Consider the following 16226-nt stretch of genomic DNA (forward strand, 5'->3'; position numbering starts at 1 on the left):
TTCTCAATTGCAGTATTCAATCTGTTTAACGTTTGTTTTCCTTTGTCCCATTGGTTGATTTTAGATCTTCACATGGGGAAACTACATGTTTTATTCTTCTGATCCTGTTTTCAGTCTAGTTGAAGGTAGAGTAGAACTAACATGAGTAAGGTTATATACCTCAACTATTTTTTTTGTACAGGTAAATTTCTGCTTGGGGCTCTGGACAATGGAAATGAAGAAGTAAAGGGCAAATCTTACACATTAAGTTTTTAGTATATTCCTTTCTGGCTCTATGAAATTGCATCCTCCCAACTACGCCTGTGTACTGGCTCCTACTAAGCATTGACCTATCTACATGCTTGCTGAGCAACACTAGTTTCCAATTATACAACACTCCAATTTTTGAATTCTGCTCCTTGTTTTCACATTGCTCTGTGGATTTCACAGTCCTTATCTCTATCATTTCATAGAGTTATAGAACTCTTCAGCACAGAAACAGGCATTTCTGCCCATCTAGTCTGTGCTGAACCATTAATCTGCTTACTCCCATTGACCAGCACCCAGAACACAACCCTCCATACCCCTCTCATCCAAGTACCTATCCAAATTTCTCTTAAAAATTGAAATCCACCCAGCATCTACCAGTTGCGCTGACAACTCATTCCATACTCTCACCACACTCTGAGTGAAGAAGTTCTCCCTTATGCTCCCCTTAAATATTTCACTTTTCACCCTTAACCCATGCCCTCTAGTTGTCGTCTCACCCAACTTCAGTTAAAAAAGCCTGCTTGCATTTACACTATCTATACCCATTATAATTATGTAGACATCTATCAAATCTCCCGTGAATCTTCTACATTGTAGGGAATAAAGACCTAATCTATACAACCTTTCCTATAACTCAGGTCCTCAAGTCCTGGTAACATCCTTGTAACTTTTCTCTGCATTCTTTCTATCTTATTTACATCTTTTCATATGTGACCAAAATTGCCCACAATATTCCATATTAGGTCTCACCAATATCTTATATAATTTCAACATAACATCCCATCTCCTGTACTCAATACATTGATTTATGAAGACCAATTAGCCAAAAACTTTCTTTATGACCCTATCTACCTGTGATGAAACTTTTAAGGAATTATGGACCTGTATTCCAAATCCTCCTTCTGCACTCCTCAGTGTCCTACCACTCACCATGTAAGACCTACGCTGGTTGGTCCTCCAAAAGTGCAACATCTCACACTTGGCTGCGTTGAATTCTATCTGCCATTTTTCCAGCTGGTACAGATCCTGCTGCAAGCTTTGATAGTCTTCCTCGGTATTCACTCTGCCATCATGCAGGAATTTATCAATGACCTTGCTAAAAAGCCTTAAAGGAAAAAAAAAAGAGAAATGGAAAAGGGTTTCAGCAGTTGAATTGTGATAGGGTGGAAAATCAAAATGCAACTAATGCTAGAAATCTGGATAAAAATGTACAAGATGGTTAAGCAATTCTTAAAGAAAACTATTAAATCTTCAGGCCAGAACCTTTCATCAGAGGTCGGGTGGCATTTATAGATATGTGGTCTAAGACTCTAGTCAGAATCAGATATAATACCAAGTCTATGAAGAATATAGTTCAGTGATGGATAGTGGCATGGAGAGATGAAGTCAATGGCTGGGGGAGTGAATTAGTGACTGGAGCCAAAGAAAATAGATTCAACCTGAATATTTAATTTGAGGTATGTCTGACATGTAATAAATTCTGAGTATTTGGTTCTATGATGGTTGTAACTATCCTGTATATAAATTTAGCACTATTTCATCATCTGGTCAAATGAGTAGTGTATAGATATTGAGCAAAAGAATAATAATGGGTACAAAGGAGGGGTTAGTGCATAATCACATCGATTTACTTTTCATTGCATTTTGTACTGTACTGCGCACATGTCTTGTGCACATATATGGCTGATTTACTATCCTCTCAACCCCATTCTCCTGCCTTCTCTCCATAATGTTTGATGGCCCTGACTAATCCAGAACCTATTAACCTCCACATTAAATATACCCAATTACTTAACCTCCACAGCCAAATGTGGCAATGAGTTCCACAGATTCACCATACTCTGGCTAAAGAAATACCCTCATGTCCTAAAAGGATTTTGTCATATTCTGAGGCTGTGTCTTCTGGTCCTAGACTATCCTACTTTTGGAAACATCCTGTCCACGTCCACTTTATCTAGGTCTATTAATATTCAATAGGTTTCAATGATAACCTTCCTCAATCTTCTAAGCTCCAACAAGTCAGGCCCAGAACCATCAAATACTCTTCACACGTTAACCCTTTCATTCCTGGAATCATTCTTGTGTACCTCCTCTAGACCTTCTCTAATGCCTGCACATTCTTGCTTATATATTCTAATCCTCTTGAAATGGATTATAACATTGCATTTGCCTGCCTTTCTAATGACTTGACTTTCAAGATATCCTTTGGGGTTTGTGCCCTAGGACAGCTAAGTCCCTTTGCACCTCAATTTCTGAATTTGCTTCCATTTAGAAGATGGGTAGCACCTCTATTCCTTCTACCAAAGTGAGTGATCATACATTTCCCTACAATCCTTTGCCTTTCCTCTTAATCTGTCCAGTCCTCCTGCAACTCCCTGCTTCCTCAACACTACCTGCCCCTCCACTTATCTTTGCATTGTCCGCAAAGCTGGCCACAAAGCCAACAATTCCATCATCCATCCAAATCACAGACCTGCTGAAAATCCAAGTAAACAACATCCACTGACTCTCTTTTGTTTATCCTGCCTGTTACTTTCTCAAAGAATTCCAACCAATCTGTCAGGGCAAGATTTCCCCTTAAGGAAAACATGTTGACTTTGGCCTATTTTATCCTGTGCCTACAGGTACCCCGAAGCCTCTAACCAGCCACTGAAGTCAAAGTTCAAAGTATATTTATTATCAAAGTATTTAGATTATGTACAACCTTGAGATTCATCTCCTTACAGGCAGACACAAAACAAAGTAGCACGATAGAATCCATTAAAAAATCCACAGAGCAAAGATCATCAAACACCCAATGTGCAAAAACAAAGAACAAATCATGCAAACAATAAAGAAGTAAACCAATACACACAGTACATGAACCGCAGACTCCCTGAAAGTGAGTCCATTACCACGGAGACAAGTGAAGCCGGTCCAGGAGCCTGATGGCTGCAGACCATAGCCACGGAACCAGTTCAGCATTGAGTTGTGTAAACCTCACAAAGAAGTGAGGTGAACAGCAGTTCGTCCTTCGCCCTTGGCCTTGACGCCTTCATCTTTTTCACTTGGCTCAGCATTCAAATCAGCCAAACATTTGTTTTTCAGTCTTAGGCCCAGGCCCCAGCTGCTTCGATCAGGCCCCAAGTCTGCTCTAGCAATGGCCAAACATCGGTTTGTTTTTCAATCTCGGGTCCAGGTCCCACCTCTTTGACCCATTTCCAAGTCCACTCCAGGAATGGCCAAACGTCGGCTTATTTTGCATTCTCTGAACTGAGGCCCGCATCTCCAATCTAGCCCCAAGTCTGCTCCAGCAATGGGCAAACATCGGTTCATTTATCGCTCTTGGGCCTGAGCTGAGTGCTATGATCTGGACGCAAGTCTGCTCCAGTGATGGCTGCTGCAGCTACCTGCATTCTTGAGAGTCAGTTCACTGAAGTCAGGCAATTTGGCCTATAATTTCCTGTATTTTCCCTCCTTCCCTTCTTAAACAGTGGAATGGTATTTGCAATTTTCCAAGCCTCCAGTATTTTCGTTTCAAATTGGATGCGGTGGAAATTGCAGTGTACCCTCTTTCCTTGACCATACAGCTCTTCTCAGCCTTCATAATCTAAATGGTAACAAGCTGAGTAACTAGGGACCACTGTTGAGCTTGTTGAGGCTGATATTGCATGTTGCCTTGGTTCTTTATTCCATCTCCATGCTATGCAGGGCTAAGATCTTCATTTCATTGTGTGTGTTCCAAGATCCTGGCACAGCAGCTTGCAGCCTGAGGGGAATTCCCTTTTAAATTACTTGCTTCTGATATTGGATTTAGTTGAATAGAAGAATCACACACTTATTTTAAATAACGCAAATCTACCTGAAAATGTGGCATTTTTGGAGCAGTTATCTGCAAACTTGAGCAGTACTTGGTGTTTCAGATGAAGTTTTATTTATAGCATAAAAGAAGTGAATTTGATCAGTGAGAATTTGAAACTACAAAGCAGTTTGCAGAATTCACAACAAAATGAAGAATTACCTAAAGGTGCAGATGAATTATGATTATCAGCCAATTCTACTATTGACTGTCAGGACTTTTAATTAAAAATTTGTGTTGTTTTGCAGATCTTTAACTCATCACAAAGACCTCAAAAAAGTCATTTGGACCAGGCCACTCTACATTCCACTTAATTTTATTTTTGTTCTTAAAACAGCCACTATAAGAGTGAGATCTCTGGAAGATAATGTGATGGAATACACTAAGGATATATGGAATATTTTTCACTCAGTATAATATTTTTTATGTTGATGTGTGTGTTTTTTTAGAAATTAACACTTTTTAGTAGTGGTGTGCTTTTACAAATTTTGTATTGCAAATATTTTGACTGTATCAACTCGATCGTGTGATATGAATGATGGGAGTGAGAATTGTACCAGTCAGTCTTTCTGTATGGTCTCAAACAAAGTCTGCTCTTTATATTAATGTGGAATTGTTACATAAATATAATATATTCACTTAAATGAAAGAGCAGTCTATAAATGTGAATAATTTCAATAAACTGATAGAGTGGACTGCAATGAGCATATGCAGCAAATTTAAAGCAAAAAAATCATTGGAACAAAATGCCACAGACGAGGTCTTAACTTTTGGTTGGAAATGATTGGAAAAAGCTTTTTTAAATATTTGAGGGCACATTCCCCTTGAGTGCTTTCTATAGCTATTGTACGAAAGGACAATGTGATCCTTGCAGAACCTCAATGTGAAGAGTATTTAATCAGACTGACATCTTTTTTTGTAAAAGTGGTTGCAAATGGCAGGGAAATTTCAACTATAACACTTTTTAGTAAGATATGGATCTTTTTTGACTATATTAAATTTCACATCAGAAGTATAATTCAGGTTTAGCAATAAAATTTACCAGCTGTGATGTTGCCATTTCTGTATATGCCTTTTGGATGGCCTTGTGTCAGAAAATGGACAAAGCAGAATACATGGTACTTATTTTTAATTAAAGAAATTGTATTAAACTTATAAAGCCATAGAAAGGGTACGATATTTGTTAAGGAGATGGGTTAGTTAAAAAAATAAATGCAAAATATTGCTAATCTGCATCATTAGCAAAGGTTGCTTTTCATGTTCTATTGTATTTTCATTTTGGTCTAGGAGATTGGTTCTCTTACAAATGACTTGATAGTCAAAAGTTTACATGGGCACTAACTAACTTTAAGCTAGCAATTCTAAATTGTTGCCAAAAATCTTGCTAGCATTAAGAAATACTTTGCATTTGCAATTGATGTAATTTTAGTGTGTTGCATAAAGTTTAGGTGCAAATCTATTCAATGTAAAGTTTTTTTGGATATGTCACTTTTGAAAAATAAAATGTTCTAGAATTACATCTGTGAGTCATTGTAGTTTTTTTATGTAGGTACAATTAATGTAGTTATGCTCTGACTTAAGTATAACCAAAACACAAAAGATGTGTGTATTTTAATGTTATACTATTCTGAAAAAAAATGAGGAATGGAAATACAAGACTGCAGATGCTGAAATCAGGAGCAAAAGAACAAATTGCCTGAGGAACTCAGCAGATCAAGCAGCATCTGTGAAGGTAAAGGGAAGAGTTGATGCTTTGGGTTAAGGCCCTGCATTACAAACCATGATGCAAATCATCATGTAAGGACTTGAGCTGAAACACTGACCATCCCTTTGCCTCTATGGATGCTGCTTGACCTGCTGAGTTCCTGTAGTAGTTTGTTTATTACTGCAACTAGAATGGAAAATTGGCTTCAATGCTGCATGCAGCTTCTGTACACAAGCCAAGGGTTTCTAATGATTAGGATGGGTGAAGATAGTAAGATATAAATTGGGCAGCAGCTAGAAATCATGATGGGGATTAAATATGAACAGGGAAGGGGGGAGGAAATCTTCCCATGAAGTGGTCCACAAAAATAAGTTTGTGAACCTCTTGCTTACAGAAACAGAGTCCCGTAATCTGTTTTCCACAAAGCTGTGCATACAAGGTAGCATTTTTTTATAGTGTGTTTTGGGAAATAACATTGCTGACAAATTGTTGAAAAGGCAAATCTTATGCTAAAATGTCAGATTTAGACAGCTGATTCTATAGTTGATTTATTATGCTGACAAGGTGTGTGTTATTTAATCAATCGGGACTCAAATTGCAAAGTGAAGCATCCATTCAAGCAACTGGTTTTTGTTTGATGTTTCCCTTGTCATGGTAACCCTGTTCTGGTATTAATTGGGTGTTGAGGATGAGACAGAAAATGTGTATATAGAAAACCTGTACCACCCGGACTCCTGCTCCGAACCTTTGCTCCCCTTTTTAGAAATGGAAAAGCAAGATCTGTTCAGTAAGTTCTACTATATACAAAACTTCGATACATATCCTTGCTTCATTTTGACTAATAAATATCTACTGTGCAACTTAGTTACAGTAGTGCAGCTAGTAGAATTTCTGCCTCACAGCTTTAAGGATTGGAATCAATCTTGACCTGTGGAGTTTGCATGTTCTCTCTTGTGATCTTATGGGCTTACACTGGGTACTTCAGTTTCTTTCTGCATCCCAAAAGATGTGCAAGTTGGTAGGTTACTTGGCCACTTTAGATTGATCTTAGTGTATAAGTGAGTGATAAAATTTAAGGACAGTTGATAGGAATATGGGTAAAAACATTTCCAAATGGGCGCTTGGTATTAGGTACTGATAAAGTAGGCTGGTCCTGTTCCTGTGGTCCATGACTATGTTTCTAGTGCACATGTATACCCATGTGGGGCAGATGCCTGCTTTGTATAATGGCCGGCTGGTGGCACAATGGCATCAGCGCCAGGCTCCAGAGCGAAAGCTCCTGAGTTTGAATTCCAAGTCATGCCACCCCCGATCACGCTTTACATCCGTGCCGGGTTGAGCGTCGAGCTAGCCACTCGGCCTCATAAAAAAAAAACAAGGTTCGAGTCAGGAACGTTCATATTGTGACCCAGTTAATCCGAAAGGAGACCAATCCTGACACCACGCGCCAGACAAGAATGGCTGACTGGTGCGACACGCCAAAAAAATAATGGTGTTAATCTAGTGTCTTACATAGCATTTGTCACTTAATCTCTTGGAGGTGGTACTTGAAATACAGTTTGCTACCTTGATTGTTTTTTGCAAATTTGAGGAAAAGAACTTTATACAACAATCTGTATTAGTGATGCATTGTAGTCATTTCCCTTAATCAATGAAATAATTTTTGTAATCTTCCAGAAAAAAGATCTGACTCTGAAGTGAAGAAGGAAGAGAAAGGTAAGCTATGTGTTATGTGATTCCTAACTGTAGAAGCAATTGAATGGGAAATTGCACAATGTATTCAAAATGTAGAGTACATCTTATTGATATACAGATAAATCAAGTAATTCGCTAAAGTTTTGACAATTGAATTTGATGAGGTAGGGCAAGTGACAGGTCAATACATCTTAACCAAGTAAATATGAGCATTGGTAGGAAATGATGAATAAAATGAGCTAAGACTCATTCGGGCTTTACTGAGATACATCTGCTTCTTGCTCCTCTCTGCATTTTATCATAGAATCTTTAGACAATTCCATTCATTCTTGCTGAAATTTTAAAAAAGTAATGTTGAAATGCAATCTGTAATCCAAAGCCAGTTAAGACGTGTTTCTGAATGGAGCCTGCCACGTTGCACGATCGGTGGAGTCTCTATTAAACACTTTAAAAGGTTCTTGTGCCGGTTGATTTCAATTAATTATCTTCTGAAATAAAGTTTCTTAGCTAGTCTTATTAAATGCTTATTTTAACTGCTTAATGTACAAGCAACTAATTGCTTAAAACAACAAATAGGATAGTTCAATTCAACTGATTCTCAGCAAAGCATTTTAAATAGGCTTTAGTTTTGAGTTAACATCCCAGATTACAGGGCAATTTTTGATAATGGTGTGATGTAGTTAGAAGCTGGCAGTTCCATGTTGTAGATGATCTATAATAATAATAAATGAGGGCCCGTAGATATAGTGATAAATGTAAGAGATTTTGAGAAAAGGGAAAGGAAGAACCCTTACATGGAATTGGAAGAAAATTGAATTTATTCCTGGTATTTGTACTTTAGGTAGACACTTCTCATGTTGCAAATGGCCTATTTCCCTCTTGCAGCTTGTACATACAGAGATTAAATAACTAGATCCGTTGCTTTAAACTGCAGTGGGGGGAAAAAATTCTATTGCAATTTTATTTATTTGCAAATATCCTGCCACACCTGTGCAATGACGGTCTCACATTTGTAACATTGTTGTGGTGGAAAACTTAATTTGATTGAAAAGGAAAACGTGTACTTTGGGGTTATGTGACAAAAGCTTGAAATCATTTTACACTAGATGGCACTATAAATTAATACATAACTGATGCCCATTTTGGGTTAGATGTATAAGATAGCATTATCATTTATTTTAGAGAGTGAAAATCAATGTGGGGTTTTCATTACTCTATTTGAGAAGATTGCCATGGGCTACATGTCTCCAACAACTTTTATTCAGAGAACTATTTGCTGTTAAGAGAACAATGAATGCTTTAGACACTAGATATACCATTATACATTTATGAATGTAATTTTGCAACAAGAATGCATTACTATATGGAGAATTGAGCATAAGGTGTCAATTTTATTGCATTACGTGAACACATTACCATATAAATGAGGTATGCTAAAAATTTATAGAGGTCTATCAACATTCTCCTTGACTGTTAAATTGGTGTATTATCACTAAATTCTCATCAAACTCTCCGCAACACTTGACAATTGTTCAGATTATTCTCTTCCAGAATCACTTGCATGACCCAGCTCAACGAGAAGAGATCTAGCCTAATTGCATTCATAATTTCAAGGTTCAAGATCCATTTATTATCAAAGAATGTATTAATTATACGACCTCAATTTGCTTGCTCACAGGCAGCCACAAAGCAAGAAACCCGAAAGAACCCAATTAAAGAAAAAAATAATTGAAGTAAAAATAGAAGACCAACCCTCGATGAGCAAGAGAAAGAAAAAAAAATACAAATCATGCAAACAACAGCATTCTGAACCAAAATTGAGTCCTCAGATCCGAACCCTAGAGCAGCCCGGAATAAGCCTAAAGCCTCACTCATCAGTTCATTATATTAGCAGGCACAGAGCAGAATCGCCTCTCCTTTTGTTCACTGTTACCTTAACCACCATCCTTAACTTCACTCTTTCACTTGCATGGTGCCACTTTGTCATTTAGTTTTCACATCTTTACCTGTAACACAACTATATTTGTGCTACATTTTTAATCCCTCTACTGCTTCTTTCCTTAAATGAGTATCAGATTCGTTGAGGTATAGAGAAGTATAAGAAGTAGGAGAATGGGTGTAGATCCTACAGTCCCTTGACCCTGCTCCTGTATTCACTTCAGCCTTCCTGACCATTGGGTGCAACCTTCCTTTCACTCTTTTCTGAATATGATTTCTTTAGCTGTCTAGATCCTCAAGCTGTGGAATTTCTTAATCATACTTCACCTCCTTTTCTTGCTAAAATTTTCATAGAAGTTCACATCTATGGGTGCCTAGAACAGCGAGCTACTGCTTAAAAATAAACAGTCTGCCCATTTAAGATAAGAGTGGCATTTTTTTTCTCTCTGAGGCTCATGGTCTTGGGGAATCGCTTCCTAAAAACATAATAAAGCAAAGTCTCTGAACATTTTTGGAAGCTGAGGTTGATGAGTATGATTTTTAGGGATGGAAAGGTAAATGGGATTTCTTCATGTCCCTGAATGTTTTTAAAGAACAGAACACATTTTTTTTGCTGTTACAGTTTTTAAATAATATTGCACTTTGTGACCATGGGCAAGGTACTACAAGATGCACAAGTGTAATGCAGAGAATGGAGAGCGATGCATTACAGCTTTTGCTCCTTTGTTTGTTTTATTTCTTTGAAGGTTATATAACCGTGCTGTTTTGAATCTTTGCGGTGTGGAAATGGCAGCTAAGTGGCCTTAATGACGGCTGCACCTGATGTGATTATTTGCCATAGTGATCAGCAGCAGGGTGTTTAAATTAAAAATGATGGTTCTCCTACCTGCTGTGACTGTAGAACCCGAGAGAAAAGATGCTTCTACAGCCATGTCAGGAGCACAGTGGGCCAACCAGGCAGCTTTTTATATGTTCCAGCTCTCTGATTTACCCTTCACCAGATGTTGTGTGTGATGGTACTGATCTGCCTGTTTTGTTTTGTATTTACTTCATACATTAGGTATTGTCTTTTTGACATTGATCTTCAGAATACCAAAGAGGTTTGAGACCTGATCTGATCATCATCATTCATGACTAAGCTTCCCTTGAAAAACACAAGTTTCAAATAGGACCATGTATAAATGTGCAATTCTTCCATCCGTGCTCCGAGGCTGAAATGGCAATGGAAAGCTAAGTTTTTCGTGAACTTTGATTTACTTCATCCTTTAGTCTTTTAAAATGCACTGAGCAAGTTCAGTGACCTGGATCACACTTCAAAAATCAAAGCAAGTCCAGGGCTGGTATGTTTGACAAAAATGCATAGATATCTCCAAGTTTACAGATTGTCAAATTGATCAGTTTGTCCTTTTAGGCCAGATATAGCAAGTTGAGTTTATTTGTATGTGCGGGTTCAATGAAAAGCTTACTTGTGAAGCATCACAGACACATAGCATAATTCGCAGGAAAAATATTAAGCACAATTTTTCAAGAAAACAATTAAAACAAAAGAAAGCAAGGTCTATTTTAGTGCAAGATGGCCACAGTATAGCTGTACTATAGTGATTAAGCTCTTTCTAGTTGGTTCAAGGACAAATGGTTGAAGCGAAGTAGCTGCTCTTGAACCTGGTGGTGTGCTTCTATACCTCCTGCTTTATGGTAGCTGCTAAAAATTGGTATGGCCTGGTTAGTGGAGTTGTTTGATGATGGGTAATACTTTCTTGAGGCAATGCGTCCTGCAGGTACAACCAGCGGTGGAGAGGAATGTGCCTGTGATGCATTGGGCAGAGTCCACTACTCTCCACATGTTCTGTGCATTTGAATTGCCATACCAGACCATGGCACAACCAGCTTGAGCTTTCAACAGTAGATCTGGAGAAGTTTGTTAGAATGTTCAGTGACATGCCAAACCTCCTTAAACGGCTTAGGAGGAAAAGATGCTGGCCCACTTTTCATATGATTGAATTTATGTGCTGGACCCAGAACAGATTCATCAATATGTTAACGCCCAGGAATTTAAACCACAGACTCTCTCCACTACTGATCTCTAAATGTAGACTGGCATATGTTCATATTCCTTCCCCTTTTCTGAAGTCAAAATTCAACTCTTTTGTTTTACTGACTTTATGGGAGAAGTTGTTTTTGTAGCAACCACTCAACCACGTGACCTACCCCGCTACTGTAAGTTGACTCTTCTTCACCTGCTACTTACCTAACAGCCACAGTGTAAATGGAAAATTTTGAAAATGGTATTGAAGCTGTGCTTAGCCACCCAGTCCTGTGTGTATAGAGAATAGGGGAGGTGGCTAATCACGCAGCCTTGAGATGCACCTGAATATTGCCGTTGATCTTCACTAGTTAATGTCGGTCGATGAGTAAGCCGAGTATCCAGTTGCAGAGAGAGCTACAGAGGCCCGGCTCTTAAAGTTTCGTGATGAACTTGGGAGGGAGCACATGTGATTGTTTTATTTTTTGTCAGATTTGACATTATAAAGGGCAAGGTAATACCAATTTACTTCTAATGTTTTTAATTATTTGAAAGGTTATTTTTCAATCCAAGGAATAGTGAGTAGAGGCATACCATTATTCATGAGCCTCCAGTCCCAGGAACAGTCTTGCACCATCACCGTCTTCCTTTATGGTAGGAAGCAGACGATGATAGTGGAAGGCTATTTCTAGGACTGGAGGCTCGTGAATAGCGGTATGCCTCAAGGCTGGTGCTGGGCTCATTGTTATTTGTCATCTACATTAGCAATTTGGATGAGAGCATACAAGGCATATTTTAGTACATTTGCCGATTACATTAAAATAGGTGGTATGGTGGATAGTGAAGATGGTTATCAAAAATTGCTAAAGGATCTTGATCAGGTAAATAAGTGGGCTGAGGAGTGGGAAATGATATTTTATTCAGATATGTGTGAGGTGTTGCATTTTCTAAAATCAAATTAAGATTGGACTTCAACAGTGAACATTAAGGCCCTTGGGAGTGTTGTAAAACTGGGAACTTGGAGTTCAAGTACATGCTTTCTTGAAAGTTAGAGTCACAGATAGACAGGGTATTGAAGGAAGCTTTTGATACACTGGCCTTCGTCAGTCAGGTCATTGAGTATAGAAATTGGAAGACTGCAATGTGGTTGTACAAGACGTTGATGAGGACGCACTTGGAGCATTATGTTCGGTTTTGGGAAAGATGTCATTAAACCAGGAGAAGTACAGAAAAGGTTGAAAAGGATGTTGCCAGAACTTGAGGGACTGAGTTGTAGGGATAGGACTTTCTCCTTGAGTAGTAGGAGACTGAGAAGTGATCTTATAAATGCTTGAGAGATATAGATAGAGTGATTGCACTTAGTATTTTTCCCAGAGTTGGAATATTGAGAACTAGATAGCATAGATCTAAGTTGAGAGGGGAAAGATTTAGTAGGAGCTTGAAAGACAACGTTCTATTTTTTTTCAGGTATGTGGACCAACCATTTCCCCGAGTAGGAATTTTTTACGTGCTTGAAAACTGTGGGGCACTTGGATATCAACATTGTCTAAAATAAAATTCCAGCTGTGTGACATGGGAGCATCTCAGTTATTGCGCAGGCGCACAGCACAGAGGGAACAGTGCTGAGGGGCAACTTCTTTTTACACAATGGGTGGTATGTATCTTGATTGTGCTGCCAGAGGAAGAGGTTGAGGCAGGTACAATAACAACAGCAGAAAAAGTTTGATACATACTGTACATAGATAGGAAAGATTTAGAAAATAATGGGCCAAATGTTGTCATAGGGACTATCTTGCATGAAGCATGAGCTTTTGGGGCTGGTGGGTCTTTTTCCTTGCCATATGACTCTATTAGCTAAATTAAGTTTAAATTTTAATAACTTTTTAATTATATACTTTCTTTCCAATGACTTTCAATGATATTTAGAAACCCTCACACTATTTACAACAGTCAGGGCTTTACAGGCTGTCAGAGCTTTCAATGGTGTTTCGTGGACGGACCTTCTCTGTGTGTTGGAGGCCTTGCCAATCCTCAGGCCATGCTGCCTGCATCTGGGGATGCTTCAGCCTGATCCAGACCAAATAATTATAGGCCAGGTTGTTTAACCGATCCCGAACAGTTTGCATCAGTTTTTCTTAGCAGATGTTCAGAACCTTACTGGAGACATGTGCCTCTTTGAATTCACTATCCTTCCAGTAGGACAGATCCTTGCTGCTACACTCCATTGAGCTCAGCAAACAATGGGTCTTCCAAGACTTTGCATTGGTGGCAGTCAGAAGTTAGGCATGGAAGGTAAATTGGGTGTTCCAGCAGGGATCATGATCACATGGGCCATTGAAAACCAATCTGTCATTGTTTTGTGGAAAATGCTATCCACTCTTTATATACCTACTGCTCATTATTAACATCAAGACATCAAAGTGCTTGTACTATATAGGCTGTTCCCAGGTTACAAATTCCCAACTCCCATAATATTATTAAATTCAAAAGTCAAATGTATGTACATATGTTAATTCCTAAAACTGCTGAACTAATGATTTTGGTGTATTTCCTGACTAATAGACAGGATTGGCTTATGAAAGTCTGTAAAATCGGAACCAAGGGACAGCTTGCGTGTTGAAAATGCCATTTGAGTGGGGGAAGTAAAAATAGTTAAGAGGATGTAGTAGGTCAAAGAAGGAAGATCTGGTAGTTTTAGAAGGGAAGTAGCATCTCATCTACTCTGTTTACTGAGACCAAACACAAATTTCAAAGTTGAAAAATGCCTGTAAAAAGACTCAGTTAAGTTGTGGTCACATTAGCTGCACAACATCACAGGGACTAGGCAGCAAATATGTAGGATCAGCACTGTATCCCAGCTGTCATGACCTTCTTGTGGTTGCGTTAATGTTGCTTGGCTGCAAACAGTGAGCTGCTAAATGACATTTACAGCATGTGGCAAAATACATCACTTATGATTGATAGGAAATGTGTGGTATTAGCTCTGCAATGAAGACAAATTGGTACTCACCCAATTTTTAGGGCAATGTTGTACTTGTGAACTTCTGTAGTGCTTACTCTCCTCGGTAGTTGAGATCGTAGGAGTTATTGCAAAACTTCTTTCCTACCCTCCACCCCCTTTTTGTTTGAGTTGATCACTTCTGAGGAGTGGAGAGCACGTGTGCACTGCTTCTCTTAGTAAGGACTGAGTGTTGCACACCAGCTACCGTAAAGTCTCTACAGCATATGGTCCTGGTCCAAAGTGATTGGGGACCAGGTTCTGCTCCATGGACTGTGCAGATGAGTATGCAAATGACTGTGGGCAGATGGACACAGAAATGGCCACAAATGTATGTTTTGTTAACTTGGTTTTGCTTCCAGTACGTCTCTTAGTAAATGTTTACAATTTTCTTCTATACCAAGATTTTTTTTAACATTGTTCATTATAATTTCAAAAAATCCTTGCAGGCTCTATGCTCATTGAAATTGAAAATCCCAGGGAGATTCCTGGTGCATCATTCATCATTAAGTTACTTGTTTATCAAGTACATGCATTTTAGACTGACCAGATATAAATCCAGCAATTCCTGTGCATTGTAGTATGCTAAATTAGAAATCCAGCATTAAAGAGGTTAACCATTTACAAAATTTTATCAATTAATTGGTATATTTGATACAAGACCAAGTTAATTTAGTGTACCACCAAATTAAAATTTTTATACATAAAACTTTGATTGTGTCAAAATAAATGAGAATTACTGCACATGCCAATGTGGGATCAAGTTGCTGTGATTTTAAAAAGCATTTTGGTTTTAACTATTCATTATATGACCCAGCCACCCAGAGGGACTTGAGGCTTATCATCGTGTACTCAAGTAATGCATGAGGTGCACGATTTGGTCTCCAAATCTTATTAACACCACCATGGCAGTGTCTGCCATAAGTGCAATAATTACACGGTAGTGCAAACATCTTAGGCAGATATATAGCTCTGGTGCCTAAGACTTGCACAGTACTATATTTGTCAATGTAAAATGGAGAGCGAGTTTGTAAATCTGGTGGGAGCAAAGTATGTTGGGAATGGTGAGGGTGGAGTGCAGCGGGTGGGGTGTGAGACAGGTGGCAGAGAAGGAGTGCCAGGAGTGGGGGTAGCGTGGGTGCAGACACACCCAGCCCTGAGTCAGCAGGCAATGTCATTTGATTCCAAACAATTGGTTTATTGATCATTACAGAATGTCTCTCTGCGGCTTCCTGCTCCCTCCTCTCTCCCTTCTTCATTTCTCAAACATGATTTCCCTCTCCCTGCCCCCTTCCCTCTCTCAGTCCGCAATAGAGACCCATATCAAAATCAGGTTCATCTTCACTCACATATGTCATGAAATTTATTTTTTTTGTGGCAGCAGTACAGTGCAATAAATAAAATTACTACAGTACTATACAAAGGTCTTAGGCACCATAGCAATATATACTGTACCTAGTACTGTGCAAAAGTCTTGTGTGGCAACATAATTTGTTTGGCAACTAGACATTTCTAAATAATTAATTGCATCTATAAATGTTAAAACTATTTTACACCCCACTGGGGAGAGGCTGAAACTGCGACTGTATTTCACAGTATGGATTAGGGCCCACTAAACGGTGTAAAACAGTGTATAAAAGCCCTGCTTTCACTGCTATATTCGCATTAATTTTCATGTCTTTAGTTTTTAAATCTAAACCTCTGGATCGTTGTGCCTTTCCCTAAAACAGTATTTGTTCTATTAAAGAGCCTATGAACATTTCAAAATTTAATTATTATT

General features: G+C 38.6%; 1 protein-coding gene across 9 annotated transcripts in view; it reads left to right on the forward strand.

Annotated features, from left to right (window-relative positions):
• Window positions 1-16226, forward strand: part of unm_hu7910 (un-named hu7910) — a 210608-nt gene that overhangs the window by 154846 nt on the left and 39536 nt on the right. For 8 of the 9 annotated variants that reach the window (XM_073041733.1, XM_073041782.1, XM_073041724.1 and 5 more), the window contains one exon: window positions 7470-7508. In XM_073041733.1, the coding sequence (XP_072897834.1) occupies window positions 7470-7508 (39 nt within the window). Of the gene's footprint in view, window positions 1-4335; window positions 5605-7469; window positions 7509-16226 lie in introns of those variants that run through there. The other variant, XM_073041792.1, reaches the window with a different exon arrangement.

This window comes from Hemitrygon akajei, chromosome 1 (genome assembly GCF_048418815.1).
Source record: "Hemitrygon akajei chromosome 1, sHemAka1.3, whole genome shotgun sequence".
Lineage (NCBI taxonomy): Eukaryota > Metazoa > Chordata > Chondrichthyes > Myliobatiformes > Dasyatidae > Hemitrygon > Hemitrygon akajei.